Source organism: Carettochelys insculpta, chromosome 23 (assembly GCF_033958435.1).
Source record: "Carettochelys insculpta isolate YL-2023 chromosome 23, ASM3395843v1, whole genome shotgun sequence".
NCBI lineage: Eukaryota > Metazoa > Chordata > Testudines > Carettochelyidae > Carettochelys > Carettochelys insculpta.
Window position 1 is genome coordinate 20,028,515 of NC_134159.1, and position 27,605 is coordinate 20,056,119.

The 27,605-nt window shown below is 42.3% G+C and overlaps 2 protein-coding genes across 3 annotated transcripts in view; one reads left to right on the forward strand and one right to left on the reverse strand.

Annotated features, from left to right (window-relative positions):
* Positions 1–548: 548 nt before the first annotated feature.
* Positions 549–7,955, forward strand: TPRG1L (tumor protein p63 regulated 1 like). Its single transcript, XM_075018188.1, has 5 exons — positions 549–800; positions 1,555–1,646; positions 5,113–5,289; positions 5,396–5,549; positions 6,375–7,955. The coding sequence occupies exons 1-5, from the start codon at positions 603–605 to the stop codon at positions 6,567–6,569; spliced, it is 816 nt and encodes a 271-aa protein (XP_074874289.1). The 5' UTR covers positions 549–602; the 3' UTR covers positions 6,570–7,955.
* Positions 7,956–9,842: 1,887 nt separating this feature from the next.
* Positions 9,843–27,605, reverse strand: part of WRAP73 (WD repeat containing, antisense to TP73) — a 32,672-nt gene continuing 14,909 nt past the window's right edge. Inside the window, exons 4-12 of one of the 2 annotated variants that reach the window (XM_075018146.1) lie at positions 22,701–22,773; positions 19,198–19,301; positions 18,488–18,574; positions 17,885–18,019; positions 17,723–17,800; positions 16,537–16,642; positions 14,714–14,839; positions 13,087–13,278; positions 9,843–12,553 (exon numbers count right to left, since the gene is read on the reverse strand). In XM_075018146.1, coding sequence (XP_074874247.1) covers positions 12,444–12,553; positions 13,087–13,278; positions 14,714–14,839; positions 16,537–16,642; positions 17,723–17,800; positions 17,885–18,019; positions 18,488–18,574; positions 19,198–19,301; positions 22,701–22,773 — 1,011 coding nt within the window. In that variant the 3' untranslated portion in view covers positions 9,843–12,443. Of the gene's footprint in view, positions 12,554–13,086; positions 13,279–14,713; positions 14,840–16,536; positions 16,643–17,722; positions 17,801–17,884; positions 18,020–18,487; positions 18,575–19,197; positions 19,323–22,700; positions 22,774–27,605 lie in introns of both variants that reach the window. The other variant, XM_075018145.1, reaches the window with a different exon arrangement.

A 27,605-nucleotide genomic window follows, 5' to 3' on the forward strand; every position in this document is an offset into this window, starting at 1 on the left:
TCCCCACCTATGCTGCAGCCCGCGCACCTGCGCGGGGGCAGGGGCTCTCCACCGGAGGGCTCCCCCTTCCACGAGGGGGGCTGGTGGGGCACAAGCTGCAGGCGGCAGCAGCAGGGCTGGGCGGCAGGCTCGCCTAACAGCCTCAGGGAGCAGATGGGAGGTGCGGGCGGCGGCGGCGGCAAGCGCGGGCCGGGGGATGAGAAGGTGCAGCAATGGCCGGAGAGAAGCGAAAAAGCTGCTTCCCTCCAGCCGGCTGCGGGGCTGCCACTGCTCCTCCCGAGTCCTCCGGCCTGCGCTGCTTGCCACCGCCCGCTGAGCGGCAGCTGGGCACGGCCCCTGGCGGTCCAGGCCGGGGATGGAGCGGGCGCCCACACGCAGCTGCCGAGGGCACCACGGCAGCCCCCGTTTGGCGGCGCCCCGCACAGCTGTGCGTTGCGTGCCGCGCTCCTCCCGCTCCCGTACTGCCCGAGCCTCCGCTTTCCGCCACGCCTTCCTCCCCCACCTCCCCGCCAGCCTGCGGCCCCCGCCGCTCCCTGCCGGAAGCGGAAGGGGCGGGCAGCGGCGGGGACGGCCAGGACTCGGGCCGCCGGAGGCCGCGGGCGATGCTGCAGCTACGGGATGCGGTGGAGGGCGGCCCGGGCGGGAGCCCCGCCGGGGCCGCGGCGCTGCTGGTGCCGGCCGAAGCCGACGTGCCCTTCAGCCCGCCCGGGGACCCGCTGCCTCCCCGCCAGACGCTGCGGCCCCTCAGCGTTCGCAACCCGACGCGGGGCGGCCGCCTCAAGGAGTACTTCGTGTTCCGGGTGCGCCGCGCGGGGCGGGTTAGACGAGCGCGCTGGGCCTGAATGAGCAACCCGCACGCGCGGGCCCGGGCCCGGGCCCTGCCCCTGCGTTCGGCACCGGCTTGGCTCTGGGGAATCTGCTTCCTCACCTTCGCCAGAGCACGTCGAGGGGCCAGACTGCGACGCGCTTCAAAAGAGAACTGGAGCCACGCCGGGGGGGTTGTCCAGCAATGGCTGTTAGCCGGGAGGAGTAGGAAGGATGGCCCTAGCCTCGGCCAAGAAGCTGGGAACGGATGTCAGGGTCATTTGGGGATGACGTGATTTGTTCATGCCCTGGGCGGGGGGTACTAGGCATTAGCCCCGGGCCTAGGTGAACCTTTACTCTGCCAGGGGGGTTGTCATATTCCTGATGAAATCTCCCTACCACACCTTAGGAGCAGCATTCAGGAACTGAAAACATAATAAATATCAAGCTGATGTTTTTTCTGTTAATGGAGAAAGAGGGGGTAAACCCTAGAGTGCTTTAAAACAGAGACCACATAAACTATAAAATAATCTGTTAAAGGAGGACATAGAAATCCCATTGCTTGAGATGGAGGAAGCCAGGAAGGAATGACACCTACCTGATCACAACAATCTGACAGGCCTCCCTATCACCTTAAATAAGAGCTATAGAATAACTGTTTCACTATCTTTTCCCCATGTAAAATAACAACTGTCCAGAAGTTTTGAGCATCTAAATGGAGAAATAAACATGATTCTCTTCTTGATTTAGCCTGGGACTATAGAACAGGCGGTAAATGAGATTCGTGTTGTTGTGATGCCCACTGAAGATGGAGAGGTGCAAAGTGTGTGGCTGCTAACAGAGTAAGTAACTGTACTAAAAAACAAAGGGAATTTAGCTTCTTAGGCTAAGATTTTTTCTCCTGTATTTGTCCACTTATTAAAAATACTGTTGCTCTTTGAAATTTGCAAGTAATTAGAGTGCAACTTTGATTTGCTGTACAAACTTGACAGAAAAAATCATGTCTTTAATATACAGTTCATCCAGCAATGTATCATAAAACCAAATTTCTTTACTGTATGTTTTATACATTCATATATTGACTGTTTGTAAAATGCTTTTACAAATCTCTTAAAGTCCATGTTTGTCTGTATATTCAGAATTCCCCTCTGATGGTCCGCCATTTATTATTTATACCAACAGTTACTTCATTTACTCTGTTGTTGTTGTTGTTTTGGGGAGCAGAGAGGGAGAAAGGAATTGATCAATTTAAATGGTAAATGTTTTAGTTCTAGAAAAAAAAAAACAAGGAGTCCTATTGGACATAAGTTGGTTTTTAACCACAAAAGCTTATGCCCACATCTTAGTCTTTAGGGTGTCCTAGGACTTGCCCACAAACAACCTGCCAACCTGAAGCAAATCCTAACCAGCAACTATACACCAGACCACAGTCACTCTAACTCAGGGACCCATCCATGCAACAAACCTCATTGCCAGCTCTGCCCACATATCTACACCAGCAACACCATTATAGCACTTAACCAGATCAGCCACACCATTGTGGGTTCATTCAACTGCACATCTACCAATACAATTTATGCCATCATGTGCCAGCAATGCCCCTCTGCTATACACATCGGACAAACTGGACAGTCTACATAAAAGAATAAACGCACACATATCAGACATCAGAAATGGCAATATACAAAAACCCATAGGAGAGCACTTCAATCTCCCAGGCCACACAGTAGCAGACTTAAAAGTAGCTATCCTACAGTAAAGAAATTTCAGGACCAGACTCCAAAGAGAAATTTCTGAGCTACAATTCATCTGCAAATTCGATGCCCTCTGCTCTGGCTTAAACAAAGACTGCGAATGGCTGGCGAAATACAGAAGCAGCTTCCCCTCCCCTTGGTGTTCACACCTCCAGATCAACTGTTGGTAGTAAGCCTCACCCTTGCTGACTGAGCTAACCTTGTTATCCCCACCCTTGCTCTGGCTTATTTGTACCTGGCCCTGCAGATTTCCAAGACCAGCATCTGATGAAGCGAGTCTGTGCTCACGAAAGCTCATGCTCAAAACTTTTCTGTTAGTCTATAAGGTGCGACAGGACCCTTCATTGCTAGGACTTCTCATTATTTTTGCAGATAGATGAATGTAGCTGCCTCTCTCAGGCTGCGGCCACACTACCATTCTCCCCTCGGAGGAGCCATGGTAATGAGGCAATTCGAAGAAGCCTAATGAGGTGTTAATGTTCATATTCAGCACCTCGTTAACATAATGGTAGCCATGCAAACAGACTTCACATTTCAAATTGTCAGTGAAGATGGGGGCAGCTTCAAAATAAGTGCCCCACTTCGACATTCCCTTATTCCCACAGAACAAAATCAGAATAAGGGAATGTTGAAGCAGGGTGCTTATTTCGAAGTTGCCCCCATCTTCAAGGTCAGTCTGCAATTTGAAATTCATGCTTCTGTGGTTATGCTAATGAGGTGCTGAATATGCATGTTAGTGTCATTAGCCTGCTTCAAATTGCCTCATTACTATGGCACCTCTGACAGGAGAGAGGTAGCATAGCAGCAGCCTGAGTCTTAGTTCTGGAATGCAGTATCGTTGTGCCAAATAAAAAATAGTATCTCTCCCACCTTAAGTCTTAGTACTGACAAAGAGGGTCTTCGTCCATGAAAGCTTATGCTCCAAAATATGTTAGTCTATAAGGTGCCATAGGATTTCTTGTTGTTTTTGAAGATACAGACTAATTTGGCTACCTCTCTGATACTGTAATAGAGTATTTCATAGAAATTGTTTAATGAAAGGAACTATAAGCTTTGTAAGACTCCAGAATTGATGTCCTATTAAGTTATTCCAGCCTTTATTTTAACATCCCATAACAGTCCTAACCTGTGTTGGGAGGGACCAGAACATGAGGGTGCACTCAGGTCTTCAGCTCCGAGCACTTCACAGAGCAAGGGAAGTTATCAATTTCAATCCTGGCCTGCTAAGAAGAGCTGAACTGGGGAAAGGTCAGGCTGTAAACAGCTCAGGCGTATTAGGTGGGCTGTCCAGCCTATAAATTAGGACTTGTTTATTTTTGTGTTTTTAAATATTGGAGCCCTTTTTATTAATGCCTCTTAAATCATACAAAATCGCTTTCTCTGAAAATAAAACACCAACACTTATTTTCTATTAACAGTGCATTAAAATGCAGCTTTTTGAAGCCCCTAGAGGGTATACTCCCTTCAGTTAATTGAAGCTACAGTCTGTTCTAGACTGCTGTAATAGTTAAGTATTAAAGAGCCGGAAATGGAGAGGCACTGATGTAACAAAAGTTGTTTCCCCTATAAATATAGGAACACAGACAAAAGTACTTCCAGTGAAACAGTAAGCTGTGTGAATTATTTGGCCTTCATTGTTGAACGTTTGCAAATTTGTGCTACCTCTTGATTTATGTAAGCACTAAACAGTATTACAGGTTGATGATAATTGATGTTTTGTCCTTAATCTTTCTCCTATATTCTGGCTATGTCTACACGAGCCAAAAACTTCGAAATGGCCATGGAAATGGCCATTTCGAAGTTTAGTAATGAAGCACTGAAATACATATTCAGCACCTCATTAACATGCGGGTGGCCGCAGCACTTCGAAATTGACGCGGCTCATCCAGATGGGGCTCCTTTTCGAAAGGACCCTGCCTACTTCGAAGTCACTTTATTCCTATGAGCATGCTAATGAGGCGCTGAATATGTATTTCAGCACTTCATTAGTAAACTTCGAAATTTCGAAGTTTTTGGCTAGTGTAGACATAGCCTGTGTTTTTGAAATACGCTTTCATATTCTTGTTGATCCTATACAAAAATGGCCATGGAAAATGGAAAAAGTAGCGGCATTTTACTTTTTTTATAGAATACTGCTGTTGCTTGAATAATTCTCACAGTTGCTATTGTATTAGTCAAAACTATGATATGGCTATGGCTACAATTGCCCCCTTCTTTGAAGGGGGCATGCTAATCAGGCTGATGGGCGATTACTAATGAAGTGCTGCAATGAATATGCATCGCTTCATTAGGCTAATTCTCCCCTGCAGCAACTCTGAAGTATCAAAATAGGGCAGTAAAGGCACTTAAATACCTGCAGCTACACAGCATGCCAGCACTTCGAAGTTGCTGTGGGGAAGAATTAGCCTAATGAAGTGCTGCATAGTCATCACAGCACTTCATTAGTAACTTCGCATCAGCCTGAAGGGGGCAAGTGTAGACATAGCCCATGGATTCAGGAAAGTTACAAGGACGATTATAAAAATTGTGGTAATCTTCTGTTTGTCCTTACCAGAGTTGACCATTGGAACAATGAGAAGGAGCGTCTGGTTCTTATCACTGACTGGTCCTTTCTGATCTGTAAATATGACTTCATCAGCTTGCAATGCCAGCAGGTTACTAGAATCTCTCTCAATGCAGTTGACACTATTTCTGTTGGAGAATTTGAGTTCCCACCTAAATCACTGAATAAGTAAGTTTTGATAATTTTTTTTTAAAAGTTTAACCGTACTGTTAAGGTTATTATTAAGCATGTATCAAGTTTGCCATTTGCTTCCTTTCCACAACAAATTTGCTAGGCGAGAAGGCATTGGCATTCGAATTCAATGGGATAAGCAAAGCCGTGCATCCTTCATAAATAGATGGAACCCATGGTCCACAAATGTGCCCTATGCAACCTTCACAGAACATCCAATGGCAAATGCTGATGAGAAGATTGCATCCCTTTGCCAAGTAAGGAAGTTTTCTATACTCTATAAGATATGACCACATTGATGATCTTAAGAACTTACCTTCTTTTGAAGATGACTTGATGATGAAAACAGAACAAACAAACAGACGCCTTGTCCAAGCTTTTTCTTTGCTATTACCTATTTCAGCAGGGAAGTCCTGCAGCTTGCCTGTAGCTAGAAGTCTTCAGGCAAGTCTTGTTGCTTTTTCACATCATTTTCACTATATGAACATAAGGTTGCAATGATTTACAAATTTACAAAAAAACTAAAAGGTGAAAAGGAAGACATTTCCTTGTGACACTAGATACAGTTCTGTCAAGCTTCTTTCCTGGGAAGTGGTCCAGAGCTAGGCTTTACCTGAACTATTTATAGTTTGTAATTGTAGAACAATCCAGTAAATTGTGTGTAGTTAAATATAAACCCTTTTCATGTGTGCACTTATGCTTCAGTAGCTGACTTAATTAAAAAAAGCCCTTCACGTGTGTCTATTTACCTTATTAGTTGTGTACACAGTTGTTAAAGCTAAGCATTTATTATAAAAATTACTGTTATAACTGATCTTTATGCAAACATCCTATGTATTTAGGAAAGCATGTTCTCATTGGAACCTACTCTTATCGGTAAATGATAGCATGTGCAATTTATTATAAGATATATTTAGTCTTATGTATAACAATTAGAACCTTAAGTGTTGGTAATCTTCTGTTTCAGCTACTTTGGCTTTTCTGAAAAATTCTGCTGTTAAGCAAATTAGCAACACACTTCCATATAGTGTTAAGATGACATACGTACAGTTGGTGTACTTAATTTTTTTTCCCTCCCTTAGCTGGAGAACTTTAAGACTCAATTAATCCAAGCTGTGAAGAAGGCCCATAAAGAGCGTCCATTGCCAGGGAGAGCTAACGGAGTGCTAGTGCTGGAGCGTCCTCTTCTTATTGAAACTTATGTGGGACTGATGTCTTTCATCAACAATGAGGCCAAGCTTGGCTACTCCATGACAAGAGGAAAAATTGGATTTTAAATTCATTGTAATCAATGCACTCAAAAGGGAAAGCAATCTGAAATTAGTATCATGGGGAAGGAGTTGGAAGCTCACTAGGTGATAGAACAAACATGAATAAATTGTATGGATAAAAGGGATTGGTTAGTTGCAGAAAGAATGACTACTGCATAGAACAATTAGTTTACTCTTATGAAGTTAATGAAGACTAAATCATCTGTCAATTTCAGGTGCTCATAAGAAGTTACATTCTTATTTACCTGGATTTAATCTAATCACTATTTGTATGCAAGTGTAATGAGCAATGATGTTTCCTTTTACATTTCTAGATAAATGTTCTTCCTAAATTTGATTTATCTGTGAAATACTCTATCAATATCAAATGTAAACACAGCATGCTCCTGCTACATTGCAGTTGAATCTTTATGTATATATAGCTATCATTTCATGTGCAGGTGAAGACATTTTATATTGGCTAACAGTACTAATATCTAGACTACAGTAATTAAGGAATTTAATTAAGGGTCTGGAATTTTTAAAAAACTGATGCTCTTTAGCAAAGTTAGCTAATTTGGTCAAAACCGGAGCCTTCTCCTAAATAGTGGAATTGCTCAGTTACTTTGTAAGTTGAAGAGTTTCAGTAATGTCAGGGGTTTCTTTTAAATAACTATCAAATCTAAATCTGTGTAACTTGCAGGTTTATCTTTTATTTATGGCTTCTGTTTGCAGCTCTGTATTTCAAAAATAGAGAATAACCAAACATTTCAAAAACATTAAAGGATATCTTTGCCTTCCTATGAAGCTACTTTTAATACAGCATGGGAATAGTTTTATAATTAAAGGGACTTCTACTCTGAGTAGCTTTATATCCTTTAGCAAAAGTATAGTTTGAGTTTTGTTTTTGTTAAAAAAAAAAACATGGGCAAGGTTAAAATAGCACTAAAGTAAGGGCTATTTTGTAAATGATTTGGCCATGTAGTTTTTGGAGTGGAACCTTTCACCACGGTATTGTACTTCAGTCTTTTTTAATCTCAGAGGGGTAGCCATGTTAAGCTATTTAAGTATGCAGAAAGTAAATTCATTAGTAGAGCTAAATAAATGCAACAATATACAGAGATACTGAACAGAACTACACGTATGAGAATACTGTGACAAGTTCACTGTGGATTAATTCTCTATATAGATCAGTATCTACAACTATCAGAGGTATTTCTGTACCCTGCAACATGTTGGTGAAATGCTGCGCATCCCTGGAATTGGTACGTTAAAATATCTACTTTAACTTCAATAAAGTATGTATTGAATATTGCTTTGCAAGGCAACAAGCTGCATGTTCACGTCAATATGCGCTCTTCTCTAATACCTGTCTAGCTTTTGTCAGTCTTTCAGTAAAGAAACTTAATCATGTTTGTTCTGTTGTTTTTAGTTGGTAGAGCACTGGATGTTGTAAAAGCAGTACTTGGATATATACCAAGTACAAACTGATGAGCAAAGTTAAAAAATCAGACATAAGTAATTTGCCAGGGGCATCCGCTTTACCTTCCTTTAGAAGCATTTGCTGCTTGCTCCATTCAGGAGGCTGACCAAGGTGAATCACCTCTGCCCAGCAGTTACCAAATTATACTTCCATTCCATCCTCTCATCATGATACTCCACACTTCTGTAATTAACTCTCTTTTAAAACATCTTCTGTGTCTACACTAGCCTGGTACTTCGAAAGAGCAGGCTCCACATCAAAGTAGCGCGTGTTGCTTTTACACACACCGCACGCTTTTGTGAAGATGAACTCAATGTTAGGTGCCACGGGAATCGAAACTGCTCCTCCAAAAAAAAAAAAAAAAAAAAAAAGAAGAGGCTGCTCCTTTGGGCCATGTCTACACTAGCCCCAAACTTCCAAATGACCATGCAAATGGCCATTTCGAAGTTTACTAATAAAGCGCTGAAATACATATTCAGTGCTTCATTAGCATGCGGGCGGCCGCAGCACTTCGAAATTGACGCGCCTCATCCCGACAGGGCTCCTTTACAAAAGGACCCTGCCTACTTCGAAGTCCCCTTATTCCTATGAGCAGATGGGAATAAGGGGACTTCGAAGTAGGCAGGGTCCTTTCGAAAAGGAGCCCGGTCAGGACGAGACGCGCGGCAGCGAGGCGCGTCAATTTCGAAGTGCCGCAGCCGCCCGCATGCTAATGAAGCGCTGAATATGTATTTCAGCGCTTCATTAGTAAACTTCGAAATGGCCATTTGCATGACCATTTCGAAGTTTGGGGCTAGTGTAGACAGGGCCTTGATGACTTACTTCAACAATGGATGTTTAGATGCTCTACATCCCACTCTTTCAAAAGAGCAGGGTCTGCCATGGCAGCTGTCAGGTGGAGACATGTTGCCTAGCCCCTGCAAGGCTCCACAGTCCATGCACGCAACGTCTCTTGAAACTGAAGCCGAGAGCATGCAGGCAGCAGCTGCTACACGTACTGCCCCTGCATGCCTCAGTGTGACCCTGAGCTGCCCCCTGCTTGCAATGGCCAGCACCCAAGCAGGTCAGGAGTCCCAGGGCCCCTCCCTCTGAGCACACCCAGGGCTCTCAAGTGTCCAGCCGGAGGGGGGAGCACTGCCCCTGCTGGGGCTCTGGCAGGAGGAAAAAGAGGTGCTCCAGGTGATGGGGAGCAAGCAGTAGAATACAGCCACCTTCACCTGGCTGGCAGAGGGCCTGACCACCTGGGGTGGGCCTGCCCCTATTATAGGGAGTTCAGGGGCATCCTGGGCCCCTGGGATACTACCTCCCCACTGGCCATCTTGGACACTGCAGCCAAGGAGCCCCAGCCAGGCAAAGAGCCAGAGCCAGGGTTATCGGCCAGCCCCACACCATAAAGGGTGGAGATGGGGCCAGCTTCAGACGGGGTCTGGTCCAGCAAGGAGGGGGAGGTGGTGATCAACCTCCCATCCCGCACCTCCAGTCAGACATTGGCCAGACGGATGTCCCCCTACCTCAGCAGTGAAGCCTCAGGTATATACCCACCCAATAGAGTACATGCCTGGGATAATGGGACAGGGGCACCATACATGACCAGGAGCACCCCCACACACCCGGCAGGGCCCAGGCGCACCACAGCCCCAGGATGGTGGCACAGCTGCCAGTGCCTGCCAGCACCCGCTCCCACGGATAGTCCCACGCCCTGCCCCAGGGGGGAGGGGGTGGGACCACCCACGGGGCCACCACACCCACCGATGGGAGACAGGGGACAGAGACCCAGCACCCATGGGTGGATGAGGGGCGTGGGCCATGGGCTGGTACTCATGGCCTGTTCTTCTCTTCCCCCGTATCTGCAGCCGCACCATCCGAGGGCTGGGAGAGTCTCACCCTGTTGGTGGTCCTGGACAGTCCCCCAGAGGCAAGGAACAGCAACCAGATGGAACCACCCCAAGTGCTAGGCTGAGCCAGGTTGCAGTGGAGCCAGAGGCAGCCAGCAGAGGACCCCCACCTTGCCTCCTCCATCTGGCACAAAATGGAGCTGGCCAAGCACCAGCTCTGGTTTGAGGAGGGGGAAGCCGCTGGGCAGCCTGAGGGGAGTTTATGGGCACCTTCCTGGACAGTGCAGCCTCCTACTGGGAGCGCCTGGTCTGGCTGCCCCCTCCTGCTACCCCCATCATCATGGCTCCACCCAACAGCCCCCTGGGAGAGGACCCCACTGACCTAGACCACCGGCCCAAGGTCGATCCCCAGCCCTACCTCCCCAGACTCCCCGCTCCCACCCAGCCCCTCCAGCAACCCCAGCAGGGGGCAGGCATGGGACCCAGGATTGGCACAGGCCACACCCCTTCACTCCTGCCCCAGAGTGATGGCCCATGGGGCAGGCCACCTAGGTAATGGTTTGCAATAGGTAGTACCCACAGAGTTTTAGCAGTTAACATTACAGTTTTATTTTTCCAAAACCCCTGTGTGCTTGGTGGGGGTGGGGCGGTGTGAGAAAGGCCCACTCGGGGTGGCTGGGGTGGTGCTTACTGGGACACAGGGCTTCCCAGACATAGATCCCATCCTGAAAGGCCTGGCGGCTAGGGGCAGCCTGTGGCGGCCTCAACTGCCCACTCCTGCATGAAGGCATCCCCCTTACTCTCCATGATACTGTAGCGCATACAGCAGGTGCCCACAAACTGGGGGATGCTGAGGACACCCACGTTCAGTCAGGCAAGGAGGCAGTGCCATCACCCCTTCAAGCAGCTGAATGTGCACTCAACCACCTGGCAGGTGTGGTTGAACTGGCTATTGAAATGCTCCTGGCTGGGGGTGGTATGGCCTGTTATAGGGCCACATAAGCCAGGGCTGAAGCAGGTATTCCGCGTTGGCCACCAGACAGCGGGGCATGGTATTGTTCCCCAGCAGGATCTCCCTCTGGGGGATGTAGATCCCTGCTTCCAGCCAGTGGTACAGGCCCAAGTTGCAGAAGAGCTTGGCCACCTTGCGACCCCATCCGCAGTGTTTCCTGGCCCTTTCTTTCGAAAGAGGCCATTGTTAAGTGTAGATGCTCTCTTTCGATGTCCTAGGTGACCCCTTTCAACCACTCTCTTTCAAAAGGCGCTCTTTCAGAAGAGCGCTAGTGAAGATGTAGATCTTGTGGAATCCTCTCTCCTACACTTGTTATTGTGTGCTTTTGTCCTATTTTGCACAACTAATATAGATGTGAGAGCAAGGGGGACAGTCATAGGAGGAATCTCACCTGTTCTTTTTTCAAATGCTACTCTGCACAATCACCTGTAATTTAGAGTGACACTGTTCAGGCTCTGATATACCAGCTTAACATTTAATTGGGTAAAGCACTTGCACTTGACAACTTCGTCACAGCTAAAATAATAATTCTCTCATCAGAACTGGAGTAACTGATTATTTAAGTATTCTGGTCTCAGAACTATATTCATTTCATACCATGTTTAATTTTAATAGGCTATGTCTACACTAAAAGCATCTGTCCACAGCAGTTACTGTCGGAAGAGCTGTTCCAACAAAACTTCAGTCAACAGTGCGCATCTACACATAAAAGCATATCAATCTTTTGATCAACTTTGACAAGAGGGCCCCTGGAGTGCTTACATACCTTTTTTCTTGAGTTTCTGTCAACAAAATGCATTGTGTGTAGATGCTTTGAGTTTTGTCTACAAAACTCTCTAATGCAGACATAGGCATAAGGAGTATTCAAATGTACTAGTAACTTAAATGCAAAGACTGATCTACGAACTTGTGTACTACTGGAAAACTGCCTCAGTCTTTCTTAGCCTTTGGGCCATATGAGGATTGATGTATAAATGGTATGCAGCCATTTAGCTATTGTCCATTTGAAATCAGGATGTCAGCAAAAGTGATATATACACATGTATAATGCAAACCTCAGTTCCAGCCCAAAATATTATGGCAAAATCTACATTTATTTAGGGTAGTGCTAGTTTGATGGGTTCTGCTATTGTGGCTATAATTATCAAAGTGTTTACTGACATTTTTACAAAATTAAATAACTTCTATACACTATGTACAAACAGATACCACTTTAGAAAATATTTTGACAACATTCTACATAAAATTTTTAATCCTTGAACTCTAAAACTACTTAATTGAGACTGCTGGTTTCCACAATTTCAGTTACCAAAAATCAAACAGTGCTGTAAATTATTTTGCCAAACACACTTCATTCAAGTAATCATCATAGTACTTCATGCAAGGGAGTCTTCTTACAGTCTCCCCAACATAAGATTTGCTATTAGTACAAAATATCTTCCTATTTAACAATGAGAGCCTGCCTATTCTTACCTGTTCCACACAGCTATAGCAGCATTTTTTCCACAAAGGTCTATTTGTAAGGTAGGCTTTTCAAGCCTGGTATGGAAAGTAATTTCCTTGATAGCCTCTTATTTTCCCTCTTCCTTTTCCAAATAGCACATGCAGAAATTATCCTTACTCAAGAGTGCCATGCAGTCCCCATTAGAGTGCCAGCAAAGTGAGAGGACCTGGAAGTCACCTGCAAATACAAATCAAATAAGTAGCCAGAATTCTCTTAGTTGGCATAGCTCAGTAATTCATTAGTAAGAGAGATAAAAGGCTTATGTGAACAGAATTTTGTACTATATGTACATATTTTGTGTGCAAGCTTGACTATCATTTTAATGAATTAAATATCCCAAAATTGATCGCAGTTGCCTTGTTGGAGTAGATTTAAGATTCACAGTTTGTGTTATTTTGGTGCTTCTGGCATATTAATTCTGAAGTATGGTAGATATTATACAGTTCTTATTTCAGCATTTGGCATACCAGATAGCTATTGCTTCCATATAAAAAATAACTGATACGAAGCAAAACCTTAAAGGGCTTCTATTTACATGCCAATTACTACATTACAGTAACAATGGAATTATCTTGCAATTTACATGCCATTCTCCCCCTAATCTCCTGATTGTAGGGAATATTTGGACTAAGTACCAAAAGCTTTTTATCACTTTAATGTTTTAAAAACTAATTATTCTGACTTGCAGCAGTAGCTTTAGGTGGCCTTACCTTCCACTGGTACCTGCACTGACACACATCCTGCTGGGGACCACAGGTATACTTTGCTATTCCCAGTGCATATGGCAAGTCGAGGTTGACATGGATCCCACTGGAACAACTGAACAGCATACAACTGCTCCAACACTACAAATAGTTTCAGCTTTTGAACATCCCAGATCCAGATGGCATTAGGAATGTTATCTATTAGAAATGGTGAGGGAGAATGGTGAGAATGCTGTAAGGAACACAATACCATCTCACTGTGGGGCTTCACTACCAATAGTTTATACTGCTGCTTGCCACACTAGTGCAGAGAAATCTGGGCAACTGGCATAAGGTTATGAATCATCAACAATACATGTAACACTATCCCTTTTATGTAATGGTGAAAGGTGATAATGTGTGCGGAAGGCTTGCAGTTTTAAGTACCGTATAGCAGTATCTTGGCAGTGTGCCTTCATTCTCACTTTGAGGAAATCTACACTTCCAGTTCACTGTATAGACTTTTCCTTCTCTGTTTTTTCTAAAACTACCTAGAGATGACACTATTGGTGGGTATGTCATGTGAACATTTCTCAGTAGGGCAACCATATCTCCTTGTTCCACACACAGGATAGGGCGATATGGTGGGGAGGGGCATCTCTTCCTGGCTGCACCAAGTCCTGAGGTGCTGGCCCCCCCACTCCCCCAGCCCCAGGAAAGCGGCAGCCACAGGTGCTCCTGGCTTAAGAGCCCCAGGAAAGCAGCAGCCACAGCACTCCCAGACCTGAGCCCCAGGAAAGCAGCAGCCACAGCACTCCCAGCTCCAAGGAAGCAGTGGCAACAGGTGCTCCTGGCTCCAAACCCTGGGGAAGTAGCAGCAGCGGGAGCTCCCAGCCTGGAGCCATGGGAAAGCGGTGGCTGTGGGCGCTCCCACCCCCAGAGGGCATAAGTACAGGACAATTCGTCCCTTTTAAAAAATAAGTCAGGATGCCTTTTTGGTATCCCAAATACGGGCCCATCCTGCCTAATACAGGATGGATGGTTACCCTATTTCTCCGCTAAAACAGTGAGTCCTTTAGCAGCTTAAAAGACTAAATTTAATTATGGCACACCTTATGCCATAAGAAAATTGTTAGTCTTTCAATTGCCAGTGGACTCCTTGTTACTTTAGCACCAGAAATGCTATATCCTGATACACAGAGTTCCAGATCTACTAAGGAAAATGTTACATGTAAAGTCCAGAACTCCCATAGTTACTGCTAAGGCAGAAATTATTGTTTTCGGAAATTCTGAAAATGGCTATTTGCACAGGGAGAGAAAGAGAGATGGATTTTTAGCTACGATTATGCATACAGTATAGTGAGCTAAGATAACTACGAAGGGAGATAATTTAGCAAATAGTACTTAAAATCAAAGCTATGAGTTCATGCATCAGCAGAGGCAATTCATAGCTGGTCCTAGAGCTTAGTGGTTTATGAAAAACGCTGAAATGTCTCTGTTTACAGTGCTAGTTCACTGATGTTTCAAACCCAACTAGGTACTCTAGGTGTGATCAGAATACTAATAATTCACAAATAATTTATAGCATAAACAACAAGACTTAAATGGTACCAAAAATGTTTCTCCTTTAAAATATAGTCCATTGAATACTAACCATTTTTGGTTGCCAGGAAACAGTTATCCGGACTAAATGATAACATTCCAATTCCTATTCTGGGATTTGCCCGATCAGCAATTGGTTTGACACACTGTAAAGAAACTGGTATCTGGGAAATGTCATCTGAAATTCAAAATAAAAGCACTCTAACCAACATATCATTCTAGACAAGAAATATCACTGCTGCAGAGACTTAAGTCAGCCAAAATCTCTGTTCTGAGGCAAATTTTGCACAAGTAGAACATTTGTCACTTCCACCCACATTCACCCCAGAAAAGTCTGCGATGCCTCCCCAGGAGTGATCCATTACCCATAAGTTAAGCTCTTCCTCTTTAGCCACATTCTGCAACCATCATCCTTTCTAGCTAAGGAAGGCATGACCTTTTAGGTGTACACTACAGAGCTAATCTGCTAGCTTGTATCTCTCTACCTATGTATATTTTATTATTTAATTACTTTTATTATAGTAGATTTATATTAAAGTAATTTAATTTTAAAACAAGAAACCTACAGGCCATATCCTGTATGTTAAGCAAAGTTAGTATTCTTGTCTGAGACCTTTCACCCAGATAGCAAAAGAAAACTTGCATATATTTAGGATCTTTCACCTGAATAGATGGTGGTAAGATAGAACAACTTTTCATGGCATGGGGAGAGCTTTGAAGAATGCCCCTAAATTTAACAAGTACACCACAAGAACAGAAATAATGTGTGTCGAAGTGATCTAATATAATATGCATGTACATCATCATCACATACAAACGTGTCCAGCCTATGAAGTATACTCCTAATAGTTTGGGGGTTAGGACATTAAATTTGGGTATAGAAGGAGGGGCCAAGCACCTAAGCCTATAAAACAGTGCACTTGGAGATTTGATTAGGTTTGAGATAGCTTAGTATGTTGGAGAGGGAGAAATTAGGAAAAGGAAGAAAGACAAAAGGAAGAAGAACAGGAGTTAGAGGTTAGAGACCATTCTTGTCTTTCTAATAGTCTCTTAATCTAGACTTAAATCTGTCAGTTAGGTAAACTAAATTAGCTTCAATTATCTCATAGCATTTGCTTCTGCACCTCCCATTCAAGAACTGAGAAACCTGGACCTGAACTGTCATGGTCTACCAGAGGTAATGGCCATCTCTCTCTATCATTGGGTTATCAAGAACAGTTGTGAGTATATTAACCACTACTTGTACAAATAATACTATATTGTAGCTGTAACCCTGATTTATTTTACCACTCAAATTGCTATTTGATTGCTATTACATATATTTTAAATTATTTTGTCTCAGTGGGAACATCCTGACATACCCACGAAGGTCCTCTGTATATTCTGTACAGCCTGATTCTGGGACAAGAAACTTATCTTCTGATCAGTTCCACTAGTGAGCCAACAACTCAGACTATCCAAATTAATAATATTAATCATCCTTAAATCAGACTACAAAGGTTGTGCATTTAATTGAATGGGCTTCCCTTTAGCAACCTAAGATTTGCCCCCACCTTCAAAGGCAAAGGCTATGGCTAGACTTAAAGCATCTGTTGGGAGAAGTCTGCTGTGTTGAGAGTCTTCTGCCAAAATCCCGGTCTTCCTTGTTCCAAGAGGAATAAGGGATGTGTCAGCAGAGGGGGTTTTCCCAACATTTGGCCCTCCCGACAGAACTGTTGACAGGAGATACACAAATGTGTTGCACAATTTGTGCACTTTTTGCAAATAATTCTCGGCAATCTAGACATAGCCAAAGTGTGCTACAAAATGTTGGTTTACAATGCTTAAAGATTGTACATCACCAGTATTCTAAAGTGGCTGATACTGCTTGCTCACATTTACTCTGTGTGCTGAAAAGAGAGCTGGCTTCTACTCGGGCTGGAGGGAAGGCAAGGATCTCAGTTTCAACTCTCGGGCATTTCTCCACTTCCTTATATACAATCTGCACAGAAAGAGAAGACAGTTTCACAAAAGGGCCTAGCACAATTTGAATGTAGTGGGTTGAGTCCTTCACATCCCATGTTCAAAATGAGCACTAAGATACATTCATAATAAAATTTACATAGGGTTTATCAATACTCTCTGCTATTGTACACTGGGAGCAAGAAGATATGGGCAGGGAAAAAACAGATTGTGATGCACATTTAGGCCACATCTACACTAGCAAGTTCTTGCAGCAAGTCAGGCCCATTTTTTAAAGAACACATAGCACGTCCACACACAAAAATGTCTTTCCATCGCAAATTGAAAGAATGTGGCTCTTCTTCCAGAAGCCCTCTTCCACTCCTGGATCAGGAAGAGTGCCTCCTTTCGAAAGCTTTAGAAAAAAGCATGTGTAGACACTCCATGGACCCCTTTTTCAAAAGAGCAGTCTTCACAGTGCTGGATTTTTCAGTCTCTGGCCTGTCCTTTTGAAAGAGCAGGGGCTGAGTGAACACTCTATTGAAAGAGTGGATCAATCTTTCAATCAGACTATTTTGTGTGGATATGCTCTTTCGAAAGATCTTCTGGAGGATCATCTTTCAAAAGATCACTGTAGCATAGACACACCCCTACAGAAAATGTTCATTAAGTGAGCTAGAGTTGTGTACACAAATTAAGACCAGGTATGATCATAAGGCACTTCAAATCCAACACTATTTATACTGCAAATTGTATAGTGCTGAGATTTACAAAATTCTCATTCATATTCAGCTTCCCAGCACTTGGGTACCACATCGCATGAAAATCCTGTCTGTAAACACAATCACCATCAGTATGAGAAGACACTAACACTTAGCAATAATTATCCATGATTCCCTTACATAGAGAAAAGGAGAATGGAGAGGAGAGAATTCACTGAAAAGGGATCAACTAAAAATTATTCATCTATTTTCCTTATTTATTAACACTTTCACTCATTTCCTTAGCAGCATTTGCAAATTGGCAGAAAAGCAGGCCTTCAGTAAAACTAAAGAGTTTTTGCCAAAGATAGCACAGAACTGCTTCTTAATTATCCCATGAGTCCTAATTCTATACTTACTATCTTTGGGTTAGCAATGGTTGCAGGGTGTTCAAACTCTGTAATCTTCTTCCAAGTCACATGGTTCAAGATACGTACCTAGTTCAAGAAAAGTTTAGTAAGAGCGGATTGCTGTGGCAACATTTTGCAACTGACTTGTATGGGTTTAAATTCCCTTTTTACCTTTTCATCATAGCTACCAATAGCCAAGAACTGACTGCTGGGGCTCCAGGCAACTGATTTAATACCCAGCGACCATTCATATGCACTGTATGTGGACAGCAGACGGCCATCAAGGGAGTACAGCAAGATTTTATACTGCAACATAAATTGATTTGATTTAAACACTAGGTGAAACTTAAAAGCTAACAGATAAGGACTAAACTCTCTTAGAACCATGCCCATCTCAAACGCACAGATGTTCAATATGGAGTTTCCCTTGTGGACTAATTCTCATTTATTTGAATAGTTACTAGGATCTTCTGCAACTTTGTAAAACTAAGTTTGTGCATTAAGTTTTAATAAGACACTTAAACTACAGAAAAGATAATGAGTAGGAAGATTTGGTAACAATTACTTTACATTAAAATTTAAACAAATTTTAAAAACACCCATAAACAAAGAGTAAGTACAATATCAAAAATTATTTCTTAAAGCCCTCCTTTTATTTTTATGTTGTAAGGTACTCCATTCTATGTAGCAGCCAGAGAAGTTGACTTAATTAATGGCTCTTGAACAGAAACTAAATGTTCAAGATAGTCAGAAATAATCTGCCTTTTCTCATACCTCCAGACAGGTATCCCACACTGCCAACACACAGCCATTAGGAGCCCATTCAATCCCAGCTAGGTCTTGAGTTTCGGTATCAAAATGCTTCCCAAATGCAGAGAAAAACAAAACAATCAAACAGTTTTAGACACTATCCTGAATTTGTATCACATTACCATTACACATTTTAAAAGAAACATTGATTTAGCACATCCTTTTGTATGTCTGCATAAAATAGAAACATTTCCTTTACTTGTTATAATACACTACATTGATTATCTCCTTATTTTCTCCTACCAAACTATACAAAAATCAAAAGATATTTTGTAACAAAGCACACTTTTTAAATTAAAAAAGGACTTTCACATTATCTGAACCAGTAGGTACAATCATTTTAGCAGAAGTTAGTTCTTGGACATGGTTCTTCTGCAGTGTATTTTACAATCAACAGGATTACTCAAATAAGCCAGAATATTTGAATACTTCTCACAGTAAAAAAAAAAAAAAAAAATGCAGTGCTTTATCATTACTGTATGTAGTTTACTGAGGACAGTTCTTCTGCTTTCCATCACACCTGGAGGCTCTTTCTTGGCTTACAGAGGAAATGTCCTGTATTGCCAAGTCTGAAATGTGGCCTTACAAGTTGTTTTGTAACATAATTATGCTCTACACTACCGTGCACTCTTTAAATGAATGCAATAGCAGCAGAAGGCAAGGGCATGTCTTACCCTCAGTAGCTGCCAGTCACTGCATACAAAGAGGCTAATGAAGTCTTTGCAGTCACGCCTCTCTGCTAGTGCCATATAGCGACCATCCTTTGTGAAGGCTATTCCTGTCAGAGAAATTAGAAAATCTAGTCCAGTAATTATATTTTTATATATACATACACTCGCACACGCACACACACACACGAAACTCACCTTATTTAAAGAACCAAGCTGAAAAAAATTATGAGCTAAGTCAGTCAGAAGTAAGAATTTAATCAGAAAACTGTCAGTGATGATTGGGAATCATTTTGCAATGTGTATTTGATGCCCAAAAAGCCACAATTCCATACAAAGTGGAAGTGTACTGATTGAGAATCAATTTGATTTGGGGGAAGTGAAAACAATTACAATAAATACATAGTAGAAAGGGGAAAGTTGGTCATCATGAATATAATTAAAAGTTAGCAAGTGTAGAAGACATATGTCCCTTGACTTCCCTTATCAATCTCAACAATGGTATTTGTCCATTACTAAATGGAAATGGTGTACATACCAATATTTATGTTTGTATTTTCAGAAAAACAAATAATGTCATCTCATCACTTTTTCCATTCCACTAGTGTCTCTGGAGGACGTTAAATCGCAACTATTAAACCAAGACTTACATCCATGAGTTTCAAAAGAGATGGGAGAGGAGCTCATTGGACCATTAATGTTCATTTTCAGTTAGTAGAGCACAAGTTGCAGAAGACTGAAAGAAAGCTAATGTTATGCCAATTTAAAAAAAAAAAAAAAAAGTAACTAGGACAAACCAGGTAACTGTAGGCCTAATTAGCCTGACATCAATACTGGGCAAAATAATGGACTCCATTAATACACTAGCACTTTTGGCCACAGCACCACACTGCAAGGTCATGTTTAGCTGATCATGTCCCTCCCACCTCATGTCTTCCTCACAGTCCCTGATTTCCAGAATACAACTCCCTGATCCAGAAAGTATGCCCAACTCTACAGGTACTCTGGGGCTGGAACACCCACAAGAAATAAAAAGTAAGGCTACTCAGCTCTGTTCTAGGAATCACTTTGGGAAGTTGTATAGTCTGTATTATAACAGGAGGTCAGACTACCTCATCACAGAAACCCTTTTGTGCTTTGGAATCTTTAGAAAAGGAGGTGAAGAGAGCAAAATATATGAACTCGCAGTAAAAGTTTTTTGGGGAAGAAAAGCCATTTTAAAAGAAAAAGGAAAATAAAGATTTATTTAATAGTATGAATTGTTTCATTCAGTGCACTTAAAGAATTATTTATTTTGATTAATGTGGCAGTTTCATACATTAGATGGGTAATTCCCAAAGCTCTCATTCTAAAGGCACTGCAGAACTCTGTCATTCTCCAGAATCAAGTTTAAACTACTGACCAAAATCATAATAATGTTAGGCCTTACTTTGTTTAAATAAACAATTCCCTTTGTTCAAACAGAGGAATTCGTTATATAAAATATATGAATTACATGGCACTTTTGATCAGACACAACAGCCCTCTTATTGTATGTACAACATGTACATTGCTTTCTGAAAAGGATTATATTTTATGAATGGAGCAATCTGAGTGCAAGCAACTAGCCAACAACTGAAGTTCTCATAGCAGCTCTTTTTTCTAGTTTCTTCGTCTGTAACATAGAAATAAAAACCACCTCCTTCTTTTTGAGAAATAGCGTTTGAGTGCTATACAAATGCCAAGAAATCTAAATGATGCTGAGTGATCATATTCTTAATTTGTGTAGTGACACATGTTGGGTCTCAGTGAAATGCCTAAGCAAACAACATCCTTGTCCCAAAGAGCCTATCAATCAATCACTCTTTCCTTCTTTCTTAAGAACAACCTCTACCCCCACACTCCAGTAAGCAGATGGAGCTCCCGTCGTTCTCTGAAGATATACACACTCTATACAGACTAATCTTAACCCCTTCCTGGGATTTTCCTTTGTGGTAGTAAAACAGATTTCAACCTCTGACCTCACATGCCAGGCTTGGCTGTACCCAGTATTCTCCCTATATCATTTCCCCTATTCCTGCCTACTTCCCTTTGCTTCTGCAAGAGACATTTCAGCCTCTCTGCCAACCTGCCATCAGTTGACAAAATACACCCGCTATTGACTCAGCTGTGAATACTCTGATTTTTCACACATGGTTCAAGCACCTTTTATTAAAATGATTCTGAGAAGTCTCTGTATAGAATGCTACAGTCTATCACTCTGTTACATGCACGTATATGAGGACTGAATACAGTTGCATAACAGAAAGATGAGCAACTGAAAGAGGATGCTTATGCTCCACATTTTTGTTCTGGGTTTGTCAAAGTCTCTAGCTGTACTAGCTACACAAAATATATTACTGGTTTCCAGTTTTTGCAATATCTTGGGCTTTTTGACAAGTGTTTGGAAGTTGGACAGGCACATAAGCTAAATGTAGTATTTATGTCTCATTCCTAGTAAAACCATTGACTGCAGATTAGCACCCACTGTTCGCACAAACACTAAGGCCGTGTCTACACTTGCCCCCTCCTTTTGGAAGTGGCATGTTAATGAGGCAGTCTGGAATACGCTAATGAGGTGCTAACATGAATATGCAGTGCATCATTAGCATAATTCCAGCTAGGCACAATTCAAAAGGGCCACTTTCGGAACACATGCCGCCCATGTAGATGGGGGCCTTTCGAAAGGATCCCCATGACTTCAAAAGCCCCTTCTTCCTAAAACCAAATAGGTCCCCCATCTATATGGGCAGCATGTGTTCCAAAAGCAGCACTTTAAAATCAAGTGTGGCTGCCATTATGCTAATGAGGTGCTGCATATTCATGTCAGCTCCTCATTAGCATCTTTTGAACTGCCTCATTAACATGCCATTTCTGAAAGGAGAGGGCAAGTGTAGACACGGCCAAAACGTAGGGCATGGAACTCATTAGGACCTTGTTTAGATTTGTGGGGACATGTAGGTTACACATTACACAGTCCATGTAAGGCAGCCTGTGCACACTTGTCACTGGCATTTAGCTCTGGGAGCATGCAGGCAGTGGGAAGCTGCCAGAACCCTTTGCTTTTGCCTCTGCCCTGCCAGACCCTTTCAATGAGGTGGAGAAAGGCTATGGCAGCTGGATATTACATTGCTCAAAACAGCAGTATAGTTGTAGGAGGCACTGCTCAGGCACATAGAGAGATACGTAGGATACACACCCTGGGGTTCAGGCATGTAGATCACTCTACTTATGTAAGTTGTGCCTCCCTGTGTACAGTGCATTTATACCTATGCCAGCTGAACATGCATTGTCCGTATTCTACATCCTGTAGTAAGTGCAGACGTACCTTAAGATGGTTGTCCCTTCAGGCTAGTATACATGCTTCAGCAGGATGGTACTTGAATGCACACTGACCATAAACATATGCTTGATCATTATATGTAAAACTTCATTTTCCTGTACTGCCATATTAAGAATATCCTTTCCTATATCAGGTCTGGTACACTCACCGTGCTGACAAGCTTTGGGATACTTGATATAAGACACCGATTTCGTACACAAGGACCAGACAGTTATCCGCAGCTGGTGGAAAGATAAAAAACAGGACTATGTGTTTATCTTTGCAGATTAAAAAAACCCGCATACAAAGACTAATTCAACATTAAACTAGATTATTGTATTTTTTGTACAGGGAGGGTCTCACATTAAGATTTAAGTGCAACAGTTTTGTTAGGAGAAGTCTTTGGTTCCAGTGTGTGTTAATGTCTCTATATTAAATTGTACTGAGGTGTTTTTTTGTGGTTTTCTTTCGTTTTTTTTAAATAAAACATCTTTTCCTAACAAATTTATAACTTCGCTTTAATGCTCTTCACACATTGGCTATGTCTACACTAGCCAAAAACTTCAAAATGGCCATGCAAATGGCCATTTCGAAGTTTACTAATGAAGTGCTGAAATACACATTCAGCGCCTCATCAGAATGCGGGCAGCTGCAGCACTTTGAAATTGACGCGGCTTGCTGCCATGCAACTCATCCAGATGGGGCTCCTTTTCGAAAGGACCCCAGCTACTTCGAAGTCCCCTTATTTATATTTATAAAGTCCTCTTTATTTATAAGGGGACTTCAAAGTAGCCGGGGTCCTTTCAAAAAGGAGCCCTGTCTGGACGAGCCGCGCAGCAGCAAGCCACGGCAATTTCAAAGTGCCACAGCTGCCTGCATTCTAACGAGGCACTGAATATGTACATCAGCACTTCATTAGTAAACTTTGAAATGGCCGTTTGCATGACCATTTCAAAGTTTTTGGCTAGTGTAGGCACGGCCATTATATATTGTAATAACTGACCAACAGCTTTAAAAACAAACTTATACCTGTCCTGTTTGATTTAGTTCTGTAAACAGTTTTCAGCTGGAGTTTAAATGCAAATCATTATTTTAAAAAAATCAGCTTGTGTTGCACTGTAGTACAAAGAATTATCCAAGATACATAGAGATTAGCACTCAGTTGCCAAAACGCTGAAGATTTCCACACAGCAATGGTAGCAGCCCTCTTCCAGATTTATATCTAATATGCCACTTTGTGAACCTCAGTTTTGTATTAAAAGCAGACATAGTACACAGCCTGGTCCAGAAAACTGGCAGCAGAGCCCTGGGCTATATGTAGAGATTCTAACAAGAGATCAGGTTATTAAAAACGTAACTGAACTTGGGAACAACAAACTGCATTTCAGCCCCTACACTTTGAAATTATGGCCCAAATCCCCCAAATGTATTTTAAGCTCCTGGTTTCTGCTGAAATCAATCCCTTGAGGATCTGGGCCAATGCACCTAAATTTAATGTGCAATACTTTACACAAAACTGAATCTACAGGTGTGGGGCAACATGTTGTCACAGTGAGAGGAGTCATTCGCTACAGTTTAGCTTTATCATTTCAACTCCTTTTTGTGGGTTTCACTAAGGAAGTTTGTGAGCTCTGGTTGCTAGAAATGTTAAGTTCCCACAAACACAAAATCCCATCCCTCCTTTTATGTCAATGACATTTATTCCAATTTAGTAATGGAAGCACACAGCAATACAATGTTGATGATATGACTAAAAGAAACAAAGTCAACGTGGTCAACAATACTTTGTGTAACTTTACATAAAGAATTAAATACTGCTTGCATTATGACTGCCAGTGTGTTATAGGATAATATATGGAGATATACCTATATCATACAACTGGAAGGGACCTTGACAGGTCATCAAGTTTAGTCCCCTGCATGACTAACCGCCATCCCTAACATTTTATTTTTTTAAATCTATTTGCCCCAGATCCATGGGTTTAGCAAGCCAGTACTCAAACCACTGAGCTATCACTCATTTTTGTAGTTATGTGATTTATAAAACTTTACAGGAATCTGGAAGAATGTGAAATGCAAAGGCTGGCAAGAGGTGAGAAATTCAATATGTTCCCAAAACAAATGGGCAAAAGGGGCTTTTGAATGCTGGAGATCATTTCAAAAGGCCCCTGGCTACATAGGCAGCGCGCAATTCGGAAGTAGCACTTTCGAATTGTCACAGCTGCCATTATGCTAATGAGGTGCTGCATATTCATGGAAGCGCCTCATTACCATCTTTTGAATTCCCTCATTAACATGTCCCTTCCGAAAGGAGGGGGTTCGGGTAAACACACCCAAACAGTTTTCCCAATACAAGTCACTTTTCTATTTTCAAAAGCATCAATATAAATCATTTACATAGTTTTGGGGTATTTTGGGGCACTCATACATCTGTAAAATTCAGGAACTAGAGAGGAAGCAGTCAGCTGCAAAACAGGCCATGCCACAGCACATCAAGGTATCAATCCGCATTATAAAAGCTCTGCATTACCATCTGCAAATCAATCAATTAAAAACAAATATGCTATCAAAGCAACACCAGCAACACACAGACATCATCAGTGTCATGTGAACCTTTCCATGTATGTTTGCAGAGAAGAATTTCTTCTAGCTTTTTCAATATTTTGTTATAACAAGGTGATATAAGTAACAGGTATAGTACAGTGGGACACCAACAAATTTTTGCCAGATTCCAAGTTCTAGATTGGTGGAATTTACCCACCAATCTTACAAACACTAGCAAAGTATCAAAACAAAAAAGGCAGTCAAATAGCACTTTAAAGACTAACAAAATAATGTATTAGGTGGTGAGCTGTCATGGGACAGACCCACTTCTTCAGACCATAGCCATACCAGAACAGACTCAATATTTAAGGCACAGAGAACCAAAAAAGTAATCAAGGTTAACAAACCAGAAAAAAATTATCAAGGTGAGCAAATCAGAGAGTAGAGGGGCCGGGGGCAGCGGGGGGAGTCAAGAATTAGATTAAGCCAAATATGCAAAAGAGCTTCTATAATGACCCAGAAAATTCACATCTCAGTTCAAATCACGTGTTAATGTGTTGAATTTGAATATAAAAGAAAGTTCAGAAGCCTCTCTTTGCAGACTGTTGTGAAAATGCCTCTTCATTAAAAACGCAAACTTTTAAGTCATTAACAGAGTCATCATCAATAACTGTGGACTCAGCGCCCGTTGGTGTCTGATGCCTCCCTCACTATTTCCTTCCATCTTTCCCTATCCAGTGCAGAGTGGCTTAGTTTCTGTAGACTAGCTCTGCACCAATGTACATCATCATCTATCCATTCTCCGTGGGGTCTGCCTCTCCTATTCGAGCCATCCATTATGCCAAATACTAGGGTCTTGATTTTTCGTTTGTTGTTCATTCTGCAAATATGTCCAAATAGTTGTAGCTTCCGTTTTATAACCTTCTGCAGCAGGTTCTCTTTCGGCTGTACCTTCCTATATAATTCCTTTTTGGTGACCTTCTGCATCCATCCTATTCTTAGAATCTTTCTACAACAACTCCTTTCGAACGCCAATATTCTTCTTTTTGAGTCTTTTGTTATCACCCGTCTCACATCCGTACAACATGCTGCTGTATACACACGTTTTCAAGACGCCCAGCTTCGTTCTTAAGCTAATTGCTTTGCTTTTCCAGATTTTATCCATTGCCTTCAAACTCGCTCTTGCTTTCGCTATTCTAGTCGCTATTTCCTTCTTAATGGCCTACTCCATTAAAATGTTGACTAATTGGTTTGTGAATCAGGGGTGTTCTTATCTCTGTTTTGTGCCCATTAATTCTTTGAGACAGTTTGTGCCTTAAATAATGAGCCTGTTTGGTATGGCTATGGTCTGAAGAAGTGGGTCTGTCCCACAAAAGCTCACCTAATAATTTTGTTAAACTTTAAAGTGCTACTTGACTGCTTTTTTGTTTTGATAGAATATATAGACTAGCATGGCTTTCTCTCGGTTACTGGCAAAGCAGGCCTAGTACAGCATTTAGCCACATCACTCTACATCACAGGTTCCCAACCTGGGGGGTGTGAGGCAACCCAGCCTCCCTCCAGGTCAATACCTAGCACCCCAAGAAAGAGTCTGTGCTGGTGTTACCTCCTGCAAAAAGGGAGGTCCCGCTGGCTTCTGGCATGGAGGGGGAAGCCCCTCAGCTGCTCACCAGAGCTGGCATCTCAGGAAGCACATGCACTGCTTCTCCTCCCCAAACAGCTGAGACATGTCCTGAATGAGAGAGTGAGAGAGCGCGCAGTGGAAACTCACTCTCATACTGTAGCATGTGGTCATGCGGACACTCAGAACATGTGTTAATATTACTGCACATATTTCTACACATCTAATCTATGTCTTACTTGATTTATAATGAAACAAATGGTCATTATAATATTGAGGATTTGCCAGGTTCAGCATGCACACCCAGTACTCTACACAGATTATAAGTCTGTAACTGTTACAAAGAAATTTTTTATAACAGAAATACCAGAGTGAATGAAGATCTTAAAATGGTCACCAGGCTTCTTGAGTAGGCAAAGCACATATCTTCAGCTTCTTAATGCATCCATGGCATAGAGGTAAACATAGTAACCCACAGGATCACCTATCCAGTTCAAATATGTCACTTGAGAAGCAGCTGTAGTCTTGTACAATAAATGTATCACTGGGAGCCACAAGATCTCATTGTTTTTACATTATCTGATTCTCAGAAGTCCTGTGGCACCTTACAAATTAATAGGTTTATTGGAGCCTTCCTCTTGATTGGTAACTCCCCTCCTTTTATGTGACTGTATATTTATACCTGCCCCTGGAATTTCCACTGTGTGCATCCGATGGAGTGGGTCTTCGCCTACAAAACCTTATGCTCCAATAAATCTATTAGCCTATAAGGTGCCACAGGACTTCTCATTGTTTTTGTGGATACAGACTAACAGGGCTACCCTTCTGATACAGATAACTTAAGTAACATAGACCAACATTTTCAAAGATTGTGCCTAAATGAGGCACCTGAAAAATCAGGCGATTTGA

Coding starts and splice junctions, on each gene's coding strand:
- TPRG1L (XM_075018188.1), top strand. CDS start 603: ATGCTGCAGCTACGGGATGCGGTGGAGGGCGGCCCGGGCGGGAGCCCC. Junction 5,290..5,395: donor CCACCTAAATCACTGAATAA/GTAAGTTTTGAT, acceptor CAAATTTGCTAG/GCGAGAAGGCATTGGCATTC. Junction 5,550..6,374: donor AGATTGCATCCCTTTGCCAA/GTAAGGAAGTTT, acceptor TCCCTCCCTTAG/CTGGAGAACTTTAAGACTCA.